Here is an 18,598-nt window from a genome sequence, read left to right as displayed (position 1 = left end):
ATCAGCCGCTGGCCATAGTCGATCCTCTTGGTCATCGCAGCTTCCTCCTTGAAGCGCTTGATGTAAAAGCTTTGAGGGTCTCGAAGGGTCCCTGCTTTATGTTGGCCAAAGTGTTAACCTCAAAGCTCACCTTCCGAGCAACTATGAATTGTCTTCAGAATGAAGACGACAGTTGATGCCACAAATGAATGTGTTGACACTATTTTTCATCAAATTTAGAACATAAGAGCATGGATTCAAGAATAGAGATATAATCAAATAAATAACACCATATTTTATAGTGGTTTGACCCCAAAAAGATGACCTACGTCCACTTAGTCACTTTTATTAATATTTAAGCCTGAAGAACCATATTTTCCGACAAACCTGCGTCGCCGGTTGTTCTATAGTCCTCCTTCACTTTTACATTACATAAGGACTTGTTTCTACAATCATGGAGTTTCGGCATTATCAAATGCCTCCACTGTTTCTATCCCATATCCTCTTATTTATAGTGAGGAGTTTAGGGTTACAATTAGGTCATGGGCCTAAGTTATTGGGCTTGGCCCGCAAATAATACATTACAACAGAAATACAGTTATATTTTGATAAAAGACAACTCTGTACTCCTTTGCTAATTCTGTTAGCGTGAATGTTGTGTGTTGAACGAACATGATCCTCCTGTTAGCATGTGATGGTTTGCCTTGTGCGAACAGAGGTGAAATAACTTACCTTGTTTGAACAAAAGCTGGGGAATGCGGCTACGTGACCAAATCCATTTTGTTAGCGCTTGGTAGTCTGCTTTGTACTCCGTGAGAATAGGAAGTACTTTGTATTTTTTGAGAACAAGAACCACTATGCACTTTGTGAGAACATGAACTACTTTGCACTTCGTGAGAACATGAACTACTTTACACTCTGTGAGAACAGGAACTACTTTGCACTTCCTGAGAATAGGAAGGCAAAGTGTTCTGTTTATCATCCCTTCATAATTGCTATTTTTTTAAATGTCATAAATGCCCAAAAAATGGGTATAACAGAATGGATCCCGGCCTATGTTTCTTGAACCATTCATCTGCTAGTCCCGTCAAGGTTATCGGGAACACAAGACACTTAGCGTCTTCGGAGACGTGACGCACTGACATCAACCTATTGAACTTTGAAAGGTAGTCGGTGGGATCCATACTACCATCATAGGACGTGGTGGCAGGCATCTTAAAGCCTCGTGGTAACGGGGCTTCCACCGTGTGAGGAGCGTAGGGCTCCCTATCCTCGTCCTCCGAGTCAGAGTCATGGCCCTGCTGTCGGGCCATTCTGAGCATTATCCTCTTCAAGTTCTCTAACTCTGCCAAGGGGGTCGCGATCTTGGTTGGAACTTTGTGTAGGGTTATCCCTCTTTCGGGTGTTGAGATTGTCCCAGAGGTCTGAATTGTCCTTCCTGTCGAGTTCGCACCTGAAAGCCTTGTTACACCTACAAGCATTCAGACCGTCTCGTAGGTCAATTTGACCTCGGAATGCACCACTGCCCTCGGACTTCTGTTTCCCCGTCGAACTCAATGTTTTCATTGTTAACCGAGATGTTGATGTCGCGTTCTCGATTAACGGAGATGTTTTGTCTGTTGGCTCCTTGGCCACTATTCCTATGGCAATGGTGAGGTACTGGAGAGATACCACTCCCAGGCCTCGCGCGATCTGTATTGGCGCGCCTAAGCGGAACTCCCTGGGCTCCATGGGCGCTAATGGACAGCGGTGTCCTCGGGCACCTAGGCCTTTATCCCTACTAGCTGGCCTTGGGACCTGGTTGTCTTCAGGGGCTTGACGAGCCTTATTTTTCTTCGGGGAAGGTTTGTCGTCAACCTTACCTTTGCCACGATCTTGTGGCACAGGTGGGGTTCCAACTCCAGCTGGGTGCACAGAGGGCACGCAAGCTGGCAGATCTCGTGCCACATCGACCAGGTGCTCGGGAGGCACACCGGCTGGGTCGACAGGTGGAGCTCCAGTTGGGTGCACATGTGGCACACCAGCTAGCTTCCTATATGGTACTTCACCATGGGGGTCCACTCGCAGCCCTTGGGCTGCCAAAGTAACCCTTATGGTGTTAACCATCTCCTGTAAGGAGGCGATATTACCCTTTTGGGTGTCGATTTTTTGCTGTTGAGTGGCTACCTGGTTGCGGAGCGCCACCACTTCTAGTGTCTCCTCTATGTCCATGGGATGAGGATACTCCTCCTCATAATACTCGTCGTCACCTGCGTCGTATTCGAAATTTTCGTCGTAGTCTTCCACCATCTCAAGGAGGTCCTGCGTTGGTGGACAACTGGTTTCTCCTCCCTTAACTCCGATGGGAGGAGCTGCATCGTCTTGTGCGTTTCTCCGAGTGGTCACCATGACTATGTTCTTCAAGCTCTCAATGAAAGCACCAAAATGTTGACTGCCTTTTTTGCTATCAACCTAATCTGAGAGTTTAAAGAAAATAATGAAAAAGAGCACAAGGATTTAACGTGGTTCAGGCTATAAAAGAGCCCTAGTCCACGAGTCTCTGGTATTTAGTGAGCTTGAAGCTCATTTGAGCAAGCTTCAATGGTGGTTCTCAGGCAGCATATATATTGCACTGAGTTACAAAATTTCTCATCTAAAATCTGGACCATTTACAAGGGAATATCTCAACCCTATTTATAGAGGTTGGAGTTATTAATGCCAATCATATATATCTAATACAAATTCCTCCATTGTTGGCGTATTAATGCTGAATTAATATAAAAAGGGGTGCACTAAATAGAGACTACGACCCAAGCAGGTTGCACGGGGCCCAATACAAAAAGTTGTCTACCCAACTTTATGGGGAACATGCCCTTGACATTGTCAGGGTGCGGCCGCACGCTTTCTCCGTGTCAGGCGACTTAGGGGAAAATGTTGATTGTCGAGTGTACGACTCGACACCACTACTCGAGGCTTTCCCAAAAGGTTGTCAGACGATCTTCTGGTGGCTCATATGCGCAGTGACTGGCACCTGGCAGCTCGTCTAGGTCCCAAGGATAAAATCCTAGACCTGGAGGACAACTGACTAAAAAAGGCGCGAGAACCTCTAAACTGGTCATCGAGGCGTGATCTCACTTGGACATCCACACCACAAGGACGAACCTCGAGGGATGGCCTCCCTTAGAGACATCTGCATCTGGCCGGTTCAAGGTAGTTGGAGGAGTTCACACTCCGAGAACTTCATACCTTGTCTTGTCGTTAATTACTCCTAGTTGCCAAATGTCGGGTGGTAAAAACACGGACAACAATAGTGTTTTGTAAAATTATGGGAAAGAAAATCCCACGAACATCAACTTCTAAGTTAAAAGGCTATAAAAAAAAATAGAAAAGGTAAATCCTCATGTTTTTGTAAAATTTTGAATAAAAGACGTAAAAATGAAAAAAAAAATCATAAATATTTAGAGAGATAATAATGCAAGGTACACACAAAATTTATGCAATAATGTCGTACCTATTTTAAATCGCACATGAAATAGTGAGATCCTATTTTAATGAATTTAAATAGCTTAAAACACATCATTGTGTGCATATGAGATGAAGAAAGATGAAGAAATGAGAGCATTAAAATTTGAGATTTTATGAATTTGGGAGGGAAATATTAAACTGATGAAAAAATTATAAAAAATGAAATAAAATTGATATTATAAGGATTTCATATCATAGGTTTATAAATAAAATGAGAAGAGATTATTTCTCCTATGTTTTTGCAAAATATTATTTTTGTATTCTTTGTTTTCAATAATGCTCATATGGTACCCTGTATTTTAAAATCGTATATATTTGGTACCATAAACTCAAATTTAATTAATAAAATTTTACCAATTTAATCAAATTGCTGTCAATTATGTAAGTTCCAAATTTAAATTTAATTACTTAATTACATATAACTGTTGACAGTTTGATCATATTGACAAAATTTTATCTATCAAATCTGAGTCTAGAGTATCAAATATGTATAATTTTAAAATACAAAATAACATATAAGCATTATTGAAAATAAAGGATAGCAAAATGATACTTTGCAAAAACCTAAGATACCAAATAAATTCCCTTATTTTTATAAGACGATGGCTGAAGATTTTTGTGAGAAAAAAAAAATTAGAAACTACTGGTCGTTAATATATTACTGAAACGACAAGAAGATTGCAGTTAGCTTAGCTTAGCTTGTAGAGAAAACGGTGTCGTTTGGTGACCCAGCCTCTGCTTCACAATTGCAGGGTGAAAGTAGAGTGTCCAAGATTTGGTTACGAGAAGGTAAGGCACGAGAGTATCCCCTCAAAATCCATGGCGACTTCTCTCATCTCATCCCTGTCGACTCCGTCCTCTTCAGCTCGCTATCTGGCTCCAATAAACTCTTCCTTCCTTCATGGCACCAACCTCTCTTACGCTCCGTCTTCTTTCAGAGCTTTATCAGAGAAGGCTACCACAGCTCGAAGGTGCTTTATCTCTGCCTCGGCCAAATCTTTTGACCATATTCCAAAGCAGTTCAAGCAAGAAAATCTTAAAGATGGGTGTGAGTCTCTCTTTCTCTATTTTTTTTTTTATATTTTCAAGTTTTAAACATGTACCCATATCGTCTATTTCCAATTTAACAGCGTATTTTTGTAGGTTTTAAATTTGGTAGTCGAAGTATATTAATTAGCTTTTGTTTTGTCTTAAGTAGTGTTTCTTTGAGCTGCAGTTTTTATTATTTATTTTTATGTTATTTTTCCCCAAATTTTCAATGTTGGAAGCTTTGGGTTGCAGCTGGTTACTGAGAAGAGGCGTGAAAATTGATATTGATTTCTTACCCTATGAATTAAGAGTGGATAAACAGTATTAAGTTCATGGATTAGAATGATACAACTATTTTGTTCATTTTTGTGGTGAATGTTCATTATTGCTTGGAAACTAAAACCACGGTGAATCCATCCATGTGAGAGGAATTTATCAGAATGGGAATACTTTATGTTGGTCATTTGTCAAATAATTTGTTGAAGTTGTTTTACAAATATTTTTTTTTTATTCTTTCATTAAAGTTATTTTTACAAAGCACTCTGCTTGTGATGTTCTTCAAATCATTTTTGTAGTTCATTTATTTATGGGCGGTCCATCATTGTTGTTGTTTCAGTCTTGTTATAGTAGCTAGTGATTGAGTATCCTGGATATGTAAAAGTGTGTATTCATTTGTTAGAGTCGTTTGCATCTCAGAATTGAGAATATAAAATTTCCACCTGAAGTTAAGATGTTTGAGGAATTTAAAGGATAATAATAATTACAGGACCATAGGTTTGCAGGCCTCAAGTTAAGTGTCTATTTACAATCAAATTAAAAATGAAGGTTCTAGGCATGTTTGGAGAACTATAGAAATCAAGTTTGTCGCTGTATCAGGAGCATTTAAACTAATTCAGGTAGGAATGGAATGAAGGAATATAAAAGAGAGGAAATGCTTCGGAAATCTTTTCAAATAAAAAGTAGGTGTCAAGGATATAATGGACCCCAATGTCCAAGTTTGATAGGGTGAGCGTATTTGACATGTATGTGGTTGGCAACTAATTATTTATTGACTTACTATCCGAATGTTTTGTAGCTTGGTTGCAAGTATGCAGCCCTCTATTCTTTTTTCTGTCTTCTGTGGTGATTTGAAAGTGTTGAGTAGGCCTCTCCGCTACCAATAAAAGTTTTTCTTATTTTCTTAAGTGCTTTTGGGACTCCCTGAAATGGCAATCTTTGTTAGAATATAGCAGTATTGATTATTCATACTCTTGTATGTTTCATCTGAGTACTAGAGTAATCTTCTGTTTTCAGTGATGGATAATTTTAAGAATGCACCCCAGTATCTGTATGGCCTTTCTCCTTCTCAAATGGACATGTTCATGACAGAAGATAACCCTGTCCGACGTCAGTCAGAAGCAGTTACAGAGGTTCACTCTCTTGACATACTTTTTATCTTTGTTTTCACTTTGGCTTGGTGAAGACATGTTATTAAAACCCTTGCAAATTTAAAAGTTGTTTTCTTGCTCCCTGTTCCATAAAGAACCTAGATTTTAAAATTAATCAAACAAATTCTTATTTCTAAAATATATTGACAGGATAGCATCTCATCTTCCCACAACTATTTGAATCATGGAGGTATGTGGAGTCTTTCAGGCATGCACGACAAAGGTCCATCAAAATATAGTATGAGTGTAAGCATGTACCGTGGCGGAGGAGCAAGAGGATATGGAAGACCCCGTACTGCTCCTCCCGATTTGCCTTCCTTGTTGTTAGATGCTCGGATATGCTATTTGGGCATGCCTGTAAGTCACTACAACTTGTCATAGTCAATTCCTATGTATAGAATACTAAATACTTCCTTGTCTGTCACATTTGAAATTTAACAATATTCATTTAATCCTATCTGATTGTTGCAGATTGTTCCGGCAGTAACTGAACTTCTTGTTGCTCAATTTATGTGGTTGGATTATGATAACCCTGCTAAGCCTATCTATTTATACATAAATTCACCTGGGACACAGGTTAGTGTTCAGAATACATACATATTGTTTAAACAACTTCAAGCTACACAAGGAAATGATTCATTGTATTATTATTTTAGATTGCTTCAGTCATATTCATTACTTATTGTTTTGTATTTGTTCTGTAATAATTTAGAATGAGAAGATGGAGACTGTTGGATCTGAAACTGAGGCATATGCTATAGCTGATATGATGTCTGTAAGTACTAGTATCTACTTTACAAAGATTGTTTTTCACATTCAGTAGAAAAGCACCACTAAACAAGTGAATTTCTTATATAGGTCATACTTTTTAGTTTTATTTACTATTTTGGATATTATCCCACTCCTTTTTCTTGATTAACCTGCTTAGTTTTCACTGTTTGCATGTCATAATGAAGTATGTCAAGTCAGAAGTCTACACGGTGAACTGTGGAATGGCGTATGGTCAAGCAGCAATGCTTCTATCACTTGGGGCAAAGGGATATCGTGCTGTGCAACCTAATTGCTCCAGTATGGTTTCAACTTTTATTCAAAATTTTATATACCACAAATTCATCCATACATGCTCTTTGAAAAACGAAGTGGCTATTTGCACCCATCTGCTATGCACCAGCATTGTCCTACATCCTCATCTACGGTTTCATAAATATCTCCATGCTTTTATGCCTACAAAACGTGGTCAGAAAATTGCTAGCATCTTTTCTATTTTCTTATACCTTGCATTGAATTGCAGCAAAGTTGTATCTGCCAAAGGTCAACAGATCAAGTGGGGCTGTCATAGATATGTGGATTAAGGTAGGACCTGTGCCTCTCTCTTTCTCTCTTTCCTTCTCTATTTCTTTCTAAGATATTAGTAAACTTCTTAGGCAAAAGAACTGGATGCAAATACTGAGTATTACATAGAGCTGCTAGCAAAAGGCACTGGTAAAACCAAGGAAGAAATTGCTAAAGACGTCCAGCGACCCAAATATCTACAATCACAAGAAGCCATAGAATATGGTGTTGCAGACAAAATAATCAATTCACGTGACATTGCATTTGAGAAACGGGTAATTTTATTCTGTGTATTCTTTGTTTTGATTAGTTTTGCATTTTTAGCTTCACATGGAAATTCTGATAATTTGTCTGATCAGAACTATGATGAGATGCTTGCTCAATCAAGAGCTACGAGGAGAGCAGGGGGAGGCAGTCCCCAAGCAGCTCCTTCTGGACTTAGGTAGTGACCAAACACAGCAGAGCAAACCAACCAAGATATACCAAGCAAAAGATGCTTGGCCTCGTGTTCTTTTTCTTCCATATCTAGTGCCGCGGAGGAACTAGTTAAGTTTGGGGCGTTATTGAACTTCCTAGCTATAAGGGCAGACTGTAATGATGCCCCATTTCATGACCACCATTAGTCCTTTTAAGCATTTACATTAGTGCTGTTAGATGTGGGTACTTTTTGGCAAGGCTAATGTTTAATATCTTATCCACAAAGAGACGTGGAGGCTTGTTCCTTCTGCTTGTGAATATGCCTAAAATGATAGTTATACTTACCTGAATTTCGTGACAATTTATTCATTTGGAGTTCTTAGACAAATTTGACATGCTATAATCACTGCATCCTTGTTATCAAGTTACTCTTGTAATGAGAAGAGTTATGGATGTAATTGCCACAAATACTATATAAGAGGAAAAGGTACATTGTTCTATCGTCTGGCCACTTCAACTAGATATTTAAAATACATATCAAGTAGGACAAACTTCATTGCAGCAGAGCGTCGCAGGCTACTATGGATGATTACTATGTCCAACAAAAACAAATTCTACAGTTTCAATCAATCATTCAAGATGATTATGGCAACACTTTGGGTTTTGGCTTGACTTCTATCTCATTTATACCGCGGACAAATATGGCGTCTGGTTCGTGACTGCAAAATGAACAAATTATACGTCAATATTTGTTGAGTAAGGAGATTGACAAAGAGAAATCAAGATTGTTCTTACGGTTTCTCCCCCTCTTCGAATGTGTAACTAGAAGCCACAGCAAGAAGACGGCCATCTCTGCTAAAAGACAGTGCTGCAATACTTGTCGGATACTTTGAGTACTAGAGCAAAATTAAAAAAAGTAAATTTCAGCACTTTCTAATATTTCAATCCGAAGGAAAAGAAACAAGTGGTGCTGGTGACAAAATTTTACCTGATACAATCTCTTCTTGTTGTTGCCATCCCACACATTCACAAAACCATCACAACCACCAGTCGCAAATGTACCATATCTGGAAATTGAATTTGGAGAAGAATCAAATAAACATGCATGCCAAGAAACAGAAATGATCGAGTTCAAGGACATTTATCCAACAAAGGCCACAGGTTTAGGTTAAATCATTTTCTACTTTGAATGTTGAAAGTCTGGTCAGCACATTCATGTGATAAAGAGATGCAAATAAGCATGTTTGCGATGTGGCTTTGACCAATTTGACAAAACGCACCACAGTTTGGAGGTATTATCAAACTACATGGGTTGTCAATCTAAACCACCCAACCCACACCACAAATTTATTTGCAATCCTGGCCTGACACTACAGTAAAAGGACCCGCCCGCACATGATGTGTGACAGGCTGAACCATGATAAGTTACATAGAACATGGTTGACAAAAGGTAAATATTAATGGCATTCTTTTTTTTTAGAGAGATTTTTAGAAGAGCAAAAGATCTAGATTGAAGGGATGCGAGGTTGGAACATATCTATTCATAAAGCCAAAATCTACTCTTCGAATATTTGTCTGTTAGAACAATGTATGGCTGTTGGAAAAGTGAATATGAGTTTCGTGGGCTAACATAAACAGGCCATCGTGGGCCAACCTTTACGAGCTTGCGTTGCAATTTTCCAGTTCAGAAAAGTTTATCAATCACAAGCAAGCTTAAGTTTCCATAGGCTTAATTAATAACTTATATCAGCAGCAAGCATCTTCGATGCACCAAAGTCAGTAATGGGCTACTGCAATTCATGCTAACAACCCTGTTGTCAGAAGTTCTGGTTTGTGGCGTCTTATTTTTCCATCCGTCGGTTATAAAGTTAAAAATCTCAAATACACAAGGATATTGATGAACTTACACAGGGTGGAATGCAATGGCATTTACAGGATAGACAATGTCCCTTCCAGCCTCCGACTTTCTGTGGCACTTGAACGCATATCTGCAAGAAAAATGAATAAATCACACCATTAACACTGATGAAAAAGTGGTCTGCGGTAGAACATAAAAGTTCTTGTATTTTAAATATAGAAGTATCCTTAAGAGGGCCCGCCATGTCCTAATTTATTGACTTTTCACATCATGGAGCACTCTATCATCAAAACAGTTTATCACTTAGTTCAATTTACAGAGGCATTCTCCAAAATAACATACCAATCCCCTCATTTATATAATCAGAATCAAGCAAATAGAAAAACAGCCAAATGGAAAGAAAGCACTTATTCCCAATAAAACTGCAAAAAATAATTGATAAAAAGCAAAATAATAACAGCTTTAAGCTTCTTGTTGTATATACTACTACGTATATTACTCCAGCGAGACATACTTTTTGGCTTGACTAGCCTCTGAAAGATCAAAAAATTCCATTGCCACCCGTCCTTCAACTGAACTGAGAGCATATCCTACAAAATGTACAGAAATCAGTACACATACCCAAATACTAAGAATAAAAAATGAATAAATAACACAAATCAGAACTGAAAAAACCCATATATACATACATACAAAGGTCATGCAATTATCTTCAATCCTCATAAGGAACATTTTGAGAAATTCAAATCAACTAAAAACAAAGTAAGGCCCATGACACATCATCCATATTTAATAACCATCAAATAAATACCTGTTCCATTAGGATAACAACGCACACATCTAGTTTGATATTTCAACGAGGACTCCCTTCGTTGCTCAGGTTGGGACATATTTCTCAGATCATAGACATTCACATGTCTTCCTGCAGTTGCTACAACCAAACGATTTCCAACTAATGAAAGAGAGTATACACGCTCTGGTTGTGCATATGTCCCAACCAGGGTGCGCTCCTGCCCACTTGCACCTCTAGGGTCCCAACACTTGAGTGTTTTGTCCCAACTTCCTGTAATCAACTGACCTGCAACCATAAACAACCCAGGACAGCAGAGTGTTTATTATATCTTATCTTGAATTGTAAAATGTAAGGAATATAAGCTATGAATCAAAAAGGTTTAGTTCACTAAAAATATATAGTAACTAGTAAATACCATAGCATATAAGCTATTTAAAAATAGAAGCAATTGGTGCACAAGTTATACTTGTTATAAAATTGAATCAGGATAAGAATTTGAAAGGTCTCCGAAACCAATCTTGCCCTGGTAACCATTTCTGATTATTGATTGTGAAAGGAAAAGGGTATAATCCCTCTCGTTCGAAAATGCAATGTGATAGGGTAAAACAAGGGCGAATAGTACCTAATAGTTTCAATAGCTGGACTAACCAAACCAAGAACTCAACCGAAAGTAGTAAGATTGCTATAGTTACTAGCAGATTATCTCAAAGATACACTCAAGAAAAGCATTACATGCTCCAAAGCCCAAATCATCATAGCATACGAAAAGAGAATGTAAAGGAAATCTGAAATGAAAACAAAGTTAGAGGTACAAAAAACCGAACCTGCTGCATAAGAGTACTCAACACACCGTACAGGTGCATCATGCCGCCCGAGAATGTCCTCCTTATTGTAGTTAAAAACAAGCCTGAAATACCAAAATTAGTCAAATTGTGATATCCGGGTGGGAAAAAAAACGAATCATAAACGAACGATAAATCAACCCTAATCTTGAAAAGTGTTATAAATTTGAATCACCAACCAATCAGAAAAGTAGACCAAAGCAAAAAGGAACTAACCGTCTCACTGTATTGTCCGCGCCGGCACTGAACCCAGAAGAATCATCGTGGAAGCAACAGTCTAAAACGGCACCGCCGTGCATGAACTCACCTCGCAGCACATTGGCGCTGGCGTCGTACAATCGAACACTCTGGTGAATGAAAAGAGGAAGAATAAGGAACAGGGGAAAAAAACGAGGGATGGAGCAGAGAGGTGAAGGCGTACCTTGTCCCATGAGGAGACGAGTAGGTGATCGCTATGATTGGAGAAGCGAAGGTTGGAGATTCCGTCGGACGGTGGGTTGGTGAGCTCTTGGCCGGGGAGCGGCGACGGGACAGCTGTCATGACGTGATGGGAGTTAGGCCGCAGTAAGGTTTTTTTAGGGTTTTTGTTTAGATTGAGAAGAGAGAGATGAGTGTGTGCAGAAGAGGCTGTTGGTTTGAGTGGAGAGAGAGAGAGAGAGAGAGAGAGAGGGAAGTTTGATTTGAAAATTAAAATAAATAAATGAGAACAGAGAGTTTGATTTGAATTCGCCAAAGCTCCAACGGATGGAAATGGAGGTATTCAAATAGCTGCTTTGATTGAATATTCAAATTCGAATAACAACAGGAAATAAATATATCTCCTTATTATTATTATTTTTATTACAACAAATTCATCTCAAATTTTAATTAGCAACTAAAAGTATTACGATTATACTTTTAATTTTTTTATATATTTATATATATAACAATAAATTATTTCAATAGTAAGGTGTGGTCAAATTTTATTCATTAATGTTGATTTGCAAAAAAAAAAAAAAATCAATATTACGGCTTGCACCGCATCAACCAAGGCTTTTCACCACAAGCTAATCTCACAAACAGAGAAGTATACAACTCAAGCGACAGCCATTGCCATAGTATAATTAAGCTTAAAAAAAAAACCTCAATTTCAACCAAATCTTCATTCATGTCTCTTTGGTGGGAGGTTAGTGACTGGGATACTTTAAATCACTCAAAAATTTATTTGTATGGTTGATGTAGTTTCAAAAAACTTGGCATTGATCTGATTGATTTAGTTGTCATTTATAAATAAAACTACACTATAAGACTTATTAATGTGTTTGATGAAGTTGATGGTACAAGTGTTTCAAAAATACATGCTGATCAAACTAGAATATCAACTACAGTAGTTAATGTGATTGATGCTTTCATATATAATAAAATCAATGAGCAAACCATACTATCGAAAATATAAACTTAATAAAGTTGTATTAATGAAATATAACTTTATAAAAAAAAAATAGAGATGGTAAAAATGAAAACAAAAAAATTCAAAAAGTAGTAATTGTGGTGAATAAAAAATACGTTTGTGAAAATCACTTGGAATTTTTTTTTCTTTTTGAAAAAAAAAATTATATTAAACTTTAAAAACATACTAAACAATCTTTTAATTATTTTAATACATACAAAATATAAAATAAAATAATAATTATATTTTTATTAAAGTTAAATGTTAATTTTAGATGTAAGTTTCTATTTTAGATAATTAGTCCTTTTTTAAAATAGAGAAAATTAAACCTAATATGGCTTTTTTTTTAAAAAAAATTTAACATAAATATGAGAGTTTAACTTTTCTCAAAATATATAGCTATTTTTAGTTTTAATTTAATTATATGAGAATAAATTTCTCATATATTTGAATGATTTTGAAATGATGTCATATGTTTGTAATTAATTTTTACTTTTTTTTAGGGAAATTTTATCATTTCACCCCTAATTTTTAAGATTAAATTTGTAATTTCACATTTTTTTTTTTACAGTTTTAATATTTTTATGTGTATTACTTTTTTATTCTTCTTCTTCAAGAATTTCCAACTTGAAATCTATTTCGAACCAATTTGTGTTTTAATCTATTGTAAAATCCAAGTTCTAATTAGTTTTCCAATTGGGTTGAATTTGTGTAGTATTTTAAATTAGTTCTTTTGGAGTATTTTCTGGTGGTTTTTTTAACAACGGCTTCTCACGATAAGGTAATTTTTAGTTTTTAATTTCTTTTAACCGTTATATATTGAGATAATTATTAACAATTACTTTTCTTATAAGTTTTTAACTACTTATTACACGTTATTTTATTTTTTCCAGCAATTTATTAGAGAAGTTAGAGATATTATTATTTTTATTTTATTACTTTACAGCTTGATATAATTTAATAAACAATTGTAGTAGTTGTTTTGTTTCAATATTTAGAGTTATTTTTTTAAGTTCATTATATATATTTTTAGGACAATACTCTTATAGGAGCTTCATTTTAAACCCTATCGGTGGGCTCTCAATATTCTCAAGCCGTGAACAGTTTTCAGCGCGATTTTTTTATGACCGTGTATATTGTAGTTGTTTAAAACATTCTGCAAATTTTTAGAAAATTTTGAATTGTTTACAGTGCCGAAAACTAAGTTCAAACATGTTGCACACGTGAATAATTTTTTTTATGCGAGTGGAAAGCAACATGTTTGAACCTAGTTTTCGGTACTGTAAACTATTCGGAATTTTCTGAAAATTTGCAATAAACAACTACAATATACACGGTTATAAACAAAATCGCGCCAAAAACAGTTCACAAGTCGAGAACACTGAAGAGTCCCACCGGTAGGGCTTAAAGTGAAGCCCCTATATGAGAATTGTCTTATATTTTTATACAATAATTATCTTAAATTTAATATTATAATATAATATTATAAGATATTTATTTTATTCACGTCAGTCAATTGCTTTATTATTATTATTTTGACAATTTATTTTTTATTATTATTGTTTTTCTTGTTGTTATTCTAAGTTATTGAAGTTATTTGTTATTATAAGTTTTGTTAAGGCAAATTGTTATTGTAAGTCGTTGGAAATTTTGACAACTTCGGGGATGGTTGTAATTTTCAATTTTAGTTATTGGACTTTGTTCATTGAGGCATTTATACAAAGATACGTTCTATTTTTTCTCTTCTTATTTATTTCTAATATATAAGTTTAGTTTTTTCTTTATTCGCCTTTTCTAACTTATAAAAATATTTTTATGGTATTTTATTTTAATTGCAATTGATTAAACCTAGTTGTATAGCTATTATTATTATTATTATTATTATACTTTATAAAAATATATTTATCCATCTTTCATTTCTATTTTCGTAGATTTAATGAAAGAGATTCATAACTATAATTGGATATTTGGATGCTATACAAGAAGGATGCGGATTTGTAGAGGCAGGATGTGTCTTTAATGGCGGCGTTGGTTTAGAGTTATCTATTTGGTCTTTCTTTGCATTTTGTTGCATAAGACTCTTTAGCAGTTGTGATTGCTTTGTTTAGAGATTTTTAAGTTCGTTGTTCAATTTTCCAAGAGTATCATTGATTCATGTTCATCATCATGGATTAATTGTGCATATTCTTTGAGTGGATGAAGAGCTTGTTTGGCTCCTAGTTTTATAAGATGCATGACATTATAAAAAAAATTCAATGATAATTGATTTCATTGCGACAAAAAAAAAGTATATTAATGAAATTATTAATTATCCATTATAATTATATGTTGATTACTCTTACTAATATTTTAAATCTTTTTATAGAACCCACATGCATTAGATTGTTGATTACTAATGTGGTGGTTTAGTAATTTTTTTTTTTTTTGAAGAAGTTAACACAATCAATTATTATTTTTCTTAGTTTCATATGCATGGTAATTGTGTTAGGAAACTTATACATGATCTTTATTTATTTTCATGTAGATCTAATATTAAACAAATTAATATGAGACAACCTAGAACATGTTTCTAAAATTGAATTTAAAGAGAAATGATGATAAGAATACTTACATTATACGCAGCGGAATAATAGAGTACTTCCTTCAGTTTCCTCTACCATTGTATCCTTTTTGTCGCAGAGTATTACCAAGAAACTTAATCGATCTTCAATTTTCTTCACAATCTTCCAAAGTAGAGTGGGCAATTCTCAACACATGGGATAGATATAAAAAAAATAAAAGAAAAGAACAATGAGGCTTAGAAAGGGACTTATGTTTAGAAAGAATCTAAAACCTATATGAAACTTGTGATTCGACTTATGTTTTGACTTATGTTTTCAACTCTCTCTTAGCATTCATTTTATAGACTCAATTATGTCATTTATTTAATTAAAAATCAATAAAATAATAGATAATGTTAGCCCTAGGTCAAAATTATCATAGATTTTAGGCCCGTGAAATATTTCATTTAATTATAAGCTTGTTGGACTTAAAATCAAGGTTTGTATTATTTTCTATTGATTTAATTAATTAAATAATTATTCAAATCCTTTATCAAATTAATTATTTATAATTTGAACATTGATTTAAACGTACTTATTAATTTAGATACCAATTTATCTTAATTAATAAATCTGCCCTAATTTCTCTTTTCTTCTCTAAATTACAGAACTCTGTGAAACTATCAAAAATTGACCTGGTCAACTTTGATAATTCTAATTGATAATTAAATCAATTAAATAAGACTATCTAGATGATTTTATCCAATGTACAGTGGGGACCATGGGCCTATGAAACCAAACTCCAATAAGTTATCATAAATCTAACAAATAAATTTATTAACTTATTAATTCATCGTGACTCCACTAAAGACTCGGAATTGCACTCTTGAATTCATGGAATGCTCTATAAGCAATATAGATATGTTATTAGTTATCCATTATTACAACCATAATTGTCACTCAATCATCTATAGACGGTCTACAATGAGATGAGACTAAAATACTGTTTTACCCCTCATTGTATTTTTTCCTTAAAACACTTAATTCCTTGTAAATGATATTTCAGTAAACTAATATTAATTATTGAAATGAGATCTCTATCATTGTTGACCCTCGATTTGGCCAACTGACACGGAGTCAAATGCTTGATGTGGAAAGATGTGTTAGAATAGGTTTGATGACAAAAACAGTAAAGAACACAGTAAGTTGTAGTGGTTCGGCCCCAGGAACTAGTAATGACCTACGTCCACTTAAGCTAATATTGAAATGGGATCTCAAAGGTGTGATCAAAGAACTAGGGTTCTCTGAGTTTCACAAACCTGAGAAAGATCAATAGTACAATTGTAATCCACTCGCCCTAATTCTCTCGTATAGTATCAACATAAATCAGCCAAAAAGTCCCCTTCCTTGAATTATTTCTCATTATTTATAGGCTCAAGGAAGATTGCACGAATTAGTTACATATATTCTTTCCTAATTAATTGGATATTCAGGAAATCATGGGAGATAATCTCGGATATGATCATAACTGCCTAAGATTTTCTCCAAACATATCCAGTATACGACCAGGCTGGTCGTACATAAAGTCTGAATGTTTTGCCATAGGTATTCCTCTGGTCGATGGTCGAACGAGAAACCTGCCAGGTGTCAGCCACGTGTTCAAAAAGTCTGCCACGTCACCCGTGCCTGTTCTTTGGATAACATTTGCCCCCCAAGTTTATTTATTACGACTAGTAATAAATGAACTTTAAGGCAAACAACTCTTCGATTGTCTCACCCAATCTGTCAGAGTGGTTCGTGCATTCTTGGAAAAAGCAACTGTTGACTGTGTTTTTAGCCAACGACGTGAGAACGTCAAAAATGATAAACCTTCAAGAGAATTTAAACGACACAGACAGTTTAATCAAGAAAAGTAAATAACACAGGAGATTTTATAGTGGTTCAGCCCCGATCAGTCGGTAATAGCCTAATCCACTTAGAGTTGTGATTATAGATCTGTACTCAAGATCAAATGAACTGAGCCAACTGAGGTTCTTCAGTACAGATTGCAAAAATACAAGAATTCTTTCAAATGCCAGCACTTTCTCTGTCTAGAATCCTCAGACCCAAATTTTGCCAAAAAGTCTAAAAAGAAGAAGAAGCCATTTCTGATCCCATCAGCCATATATTTATAGGCTTAGGATCATATATCTGATATCCCCTAGAATCGGGATATTTTATTATATTTATTACATTTAAATTACAAAAAACATTCAAAATGTAACAAAACCCCCAATTTGTGGGAAGAATGAGAGATTCCCGCGCGTGCCAAGACCGGTTCATGTTGAAGCCGTTTCTGGGAATCTTGACTTAGTCCTCCTCTAGCTAGTTGATCCACCTCACCTCCACTCTGGTCGATCATACACATGCTGGTCGGACATACACTTGCTGGTAGGACATGCAAGTGCTGGGACATGCACTTCTCTCCTCTAACATGGAACTCTCCTCTAGCATGCCACTCTCCTCTAGCATGCCACTCTCCTCTAGCATGCCATGTCTCTCCTCTAACATGGCACTCTCCTCGGATCACTCTCTTGGGTTCTCCTCGGACCAAGGTCCCTTGGGATCTCCTCGGACCACTCTCTTGGGTTCTCCTCGGACCAAGGTCCCTTGGGCTCTCCTCGGACCAAGGTCCTTTGGGCTCTCTTCGGACCACTCTCTTGGGTTCTCCTCGGACCAAGGTCCCTTGGGCTCTCCTCGGACCAAGGTCCTTTGGGCTCTCTTCAGACCACTCTCTTGGGTTTTCCTCGAACCAAGGTCCGACCTCACCTTGGGCTTTCATCGAACCAAGGTCCGACCGGGCACTTGGACTGCTCCTCGGATGTACTTGGCTTGGAGGTGACACCCTCAAGCAGTCAAAACTCTTCATCAGTCTACCGGGTCACTTTATCACAACTCTGAGGAGTCAATGTATTTATTGACTATTTAATGTGTCTTTTACGGACCATGTACTGCCATTTGTCACCTCTATTGCCACGTCATCAATCTCCATTTTTGGGGATAACAGCAACCTACCCCTATCTAATCACTGCTTTTCGGTCCCCAAGTAATACATTGACGTCTATCACCCTTCCCCATGCTTCGAAAAGAGGAAACTGATGAATACCTCTTTTTTTACGCCACAGACAAAATATATATATAGCCCCTTCAGAGCTTCTTTTTCTTTTTACGCAAGCCATTTTCTTTAAGAAGAAACCCTAAACCAGAACCTTCGTTCTTCCTGAAGACTATCCTTCAGCGTTTCAATAATCACCAGCTGTTGTTCGCTTACGTTTGGAATTTCTTCCAACCTCCGTAATCTTCGCTTAGGTATGTTTAAGAACTTTTCTATTTTTTTTTCGTTGTGCATGACACTATGATTTATCTTCTAGGTTCTGCTTCTGCCTGTGTTCTTGAATAGAAATGCACG

The 18,598-nt window shown here is 36.1% G+C and overlaps 2 protein-coding genes across 2 annotated transcripts; one reads left to right on the top strand and one right to left on the bottom strand.

Moving 5' to 3' along the window:
• Nucleotides 1–4,235: 4,235 nt before the first annotated feature.
• LOC133796037 (ATP-dependent Clp protease proteolytic subunit-related protein 1, chloroplastic) lies at nucleotides 4,236–8,049 on the top strand. The gene is made up of 9 exons (XM_062233519.1): nucleotides 4,236–4,531; nucleotides 5,806–5,921; nucleotides 6,090–6,296; nucleotides 6,411–6,515; nucleotides 6,652–6,714; nucleotides 6,896–7,007; nucleotides 7,231–7,292; nucleotides 7,364–7,546; nucleotides 7,631–8,049. The coding sequence occupies exons 1-9, from the start codon at nucleotides 4,303–4,305 to the stop codon at nucleotides 7,715–7,717; spliced, it is 1,164 nt and encodes a 387-aa protein (XP_062089503.1). The 5' UTR covers nucleotides 4,236–4,302; the 3' UTR covers nucleotides 7,718–8,049.
• Nucleotides 8,050–8,125: 76 nt separating this feature from the next.
• On the bottom strand, nucleotides 8,126–11,956 carry LOC133796042 (mitotic checkpoint protein BUB3.1). Its single transcript, XM_062233525.1, has 9 exons — nucleotides 11,603–11,956; nucleotides 11,398–11,528; nucleotides 11,164–11,246; nucleotides 10,358–10,624; nucleotides 10,061–10,136; nucleotides 9,596–9,676; nucleotides 8,677–8,755; nucleotides 8,484–8,584; nucleotides 8,126–8,407 (listed from the first exon to the last, which is right to left on the bottom strand). Exons 1-9 carry the CDS (start codon nucleotides 11,720–11,722, stop codon nucleotides 8,332–8,334), a joined length of 1,014 nt encoding a protein of 337 aa, XP_062089509.1. The 5' UTR covers nucleotides 11,723–11,956; the 3' UTR covers nucleotides 8,126–8,331.
• Between the last annotated feature and the right edge of the window lie 6,642 nt (nucleotides 11,957–18,598).

Source organism: Humulus lupulus, chromosome 1, assembly GCF_963169125.1.
Source record: "Humulus lupulus chromosome 1, drHumLupu1.1, whole genome shotgun sequence".
NCBI lineage: Eukaryota > Viridiplantae > Streptophyta > Magnoliopsida > Rosales > Cannabaceae > Humulus > Humulus lupulus.
The sequence above is the reverse complement of the archived record's forward strand: the minus strand, read 5'-3'. Positions and strand labels throughout refer to the sequence as shown.

Excerpts from the sequence above, each read along its gene's own strand:
- LOC133796042 (XM_062233525.1), bottom strand. The coding sequence starts at position 11,722 with ATGACAGCTGTCCCGTCGCCGCTCCCCGGCCAAGAGCTCACCAACCCA. Across the intron at positions 11,529-11,602 it reads TCGTCTCCTCATGGGACAAG|AGTGTTCGATTGTACGACGC; the intron begins GTACGCCTTCAC and ends TTCATTCACCAG. Across the intron at positions 11,247-11,397 it reads GCGGACAATACAGTGAGACG|GCTTGTTTTTAACTACAATA; the intron begins GTTAGTTCCTTT and ends TTGGTATTTCAG.
- LOC133796037 (XM_062233519.1), top strand. The coding sequence starts at position 4,303 with ATGGCGACTTCTCTCATCTCATCCCTGTCGACTCCGTCCTCTTCAGCT. Across the intron at positions 4,532-5,805 it reads AGAAAATCTTAAAGATGGGT|TGATGGATAATTTTAAGAAT; the intron begins GTGAGTCTCTCT and ends TTCTGTTTTCAG. Across the intron at positions 7,547-7,630 it reads ACATTGCATTTGAGAAACGG|AACTATGATGAGATGCTTGC; the intron begins GTAATTTTATTC and ends TTGTCTGATCAG.